The following is a 1,732-nucleotide window of genomic DNA, read 5'->3' on the forward strand; positions in this document are numbered from 1 at the left end:
TCACACCAAATTATTCCTTGGTCCTCAGACAATTTAAGGTAACAATTTAGCAAAAGAACATTATGAGAAGTTGATCATTATATCCTTTAATCTAAGAGCATACCAATCAAATTGGTTCGATTGAGAAGAAGAGAATCAGATAGATTTTTTGGTCCATCCTGTAGCCATATTCAAGATGAATGACCCACTACTATATAAACTTGACCATACAATCACATGACTACAAAGGTGGGTCAAATTTGCCTGGGAACTTGTACTGTATTCTCCCTGTGGTTAATATGGTTGATAAGTCTTGGTACAGATGACCTCATAAACTTCCCTTGCAATCTAGAATCTTAAAGTCATATGGGAAATACAAGTTCTTTTTCTGGTGGAGTATGAGTTTGCTAGTTTGTCTAGGACATTTTGTTTCCAAATAGTAGTTGTAGTATCCATTATTTGATCATACTGCTGCTGGGATCCCTGACACAGGGGTAGGCAGCAGTTGTTGGCATCCGTCTGTCTCGGAAGACAATGGTAGGCAGAGGGTGGGTTTAAGGCGACCCGTCTGCCTGGCCTGCACTTGGGTTTTTAAGGTGAAGGAGGGGTGTGCACTTCCTTCTCCACCCTCTCGTCCACTGGCGCGCTAAGTCCTACAGGCAGCAGTACGTGGTGTATAAAAACTGTGGTATATATATATTATATTGTTTGTACATTGTGTTTATCTTTTTGCCTGAAATTGACCTGGTGGACTGGCACCTTGTGTCAAACTCGTGGCTAACCTTGAGGGCTAACCAAACATGTATTTTACATTTTCCCTTGTTTATTTCAGAAACATGATGGAAAGTTCCAGGTTACCCAGCTGGTGGGGATGATCAGGGGTGTGGCCTCAGGCATGAGGTACCTGTCAGAGATGAACTATGTACACAGGGTGAGTGGAACGTCCCTTCTTTCTCCATCCCGTCTCAGTTACCAGTACATCTATAGATTCACAGCACTGTGCTACTGTACCATTTTGGTGCTTTGATGCATTCACAGTTGAAGTTCATAACATAACAGTTTTTATCCACATTTTTGTTTACTATCATGAATTCCATTTCAAATTCAGTGATAAATACAGTCGTATTTCTAAAATAACATTGCTCTGTTTGACACTTTGAATGTTTTAGTAGTTTGTACATTCCTCAGTTATGTTCAGTTCATTGACATTATGAAGCCCCTTCAAATGACTCTGTTCTCATGACAGACATAAGGTCTCTGTCTTGGAGACCAACATCCTTCTCAATCAATCTTATTTACATTCCTTATTCATCTTTTCTATCATGTATCATATTTGTTGGTCTCCTGGTTGACTCAAACTACATTTTTCCACAGGACCTGGCAGCCCGAAACGTGCTGATAAACTCCCAGCTGGTGTGTAAAGTGTCTGACTTTGGGCTGTCCAGAGTGCTGGGAGACGACCCTGATGCAGCCTACACTACAAACGTCAGTCATGTTATAAGCTATTGTGTAGATATTAGTCTTGATTTCTTATGTATGTATTGCCCTAGAACTGGCCATACATTGGATCAATTACAGTTATTGTGCAATAAAGATTGATTGATTGATTGATTGATTGATTGATTGATTGATCGATCGTCTATATATAGATCACTGAATTGTGAAAGTTGTGAGTAGCTATGTGTCAACATCATCCAAATTTTTGTTGATGGCTGCTCAATGTATTAAAATGCCTGTAGTGTAATATTCTTGA

At 39.7% G+C, this 1,732-nt stretch overlaps 1 protein-coding gene across 1 annotated transcript in view; it reads left to right on the forward strand.

Moving 5' to 3' along the window:
- The window catches only part of LOC118430062 (ephrin type-A receptor 5-like), a 154,897-nt gene that overhangs the window by 148,952 nt on the left and 4,213 nt on the right, over positions 1 to 1,732 (forward strand). Inside the window, exons 14-15 of the mRNA XM_035840770.1 lie at positions 812 to 910; positions 1,354 to 1,464. Of these exons, the coding sequence (XP_035696663.1) occupies positions 812 to 910; positions 1,354 to 1,464 (210 nt within the window). The remainder of the gene's footprint in view (positions 1 to 811; positions 911 to 1,353; positions 1,465 to 1,732) is intronic.

Source organism: Branchiostoma floridae, chromosome 14 (assembly GCF_000003815.2).
Source record: "Branchiostoma floridae strain S238N-H82 chromosome 14, Bfl_VNyyK, whole genome shotgun sequence".
NCBI lineage: Eukaryota > Metazoa > Chordata > Leptocardii > Amphioxiformes > Branchiostomatidae > Branchiostoma > Branchiostoma floridae.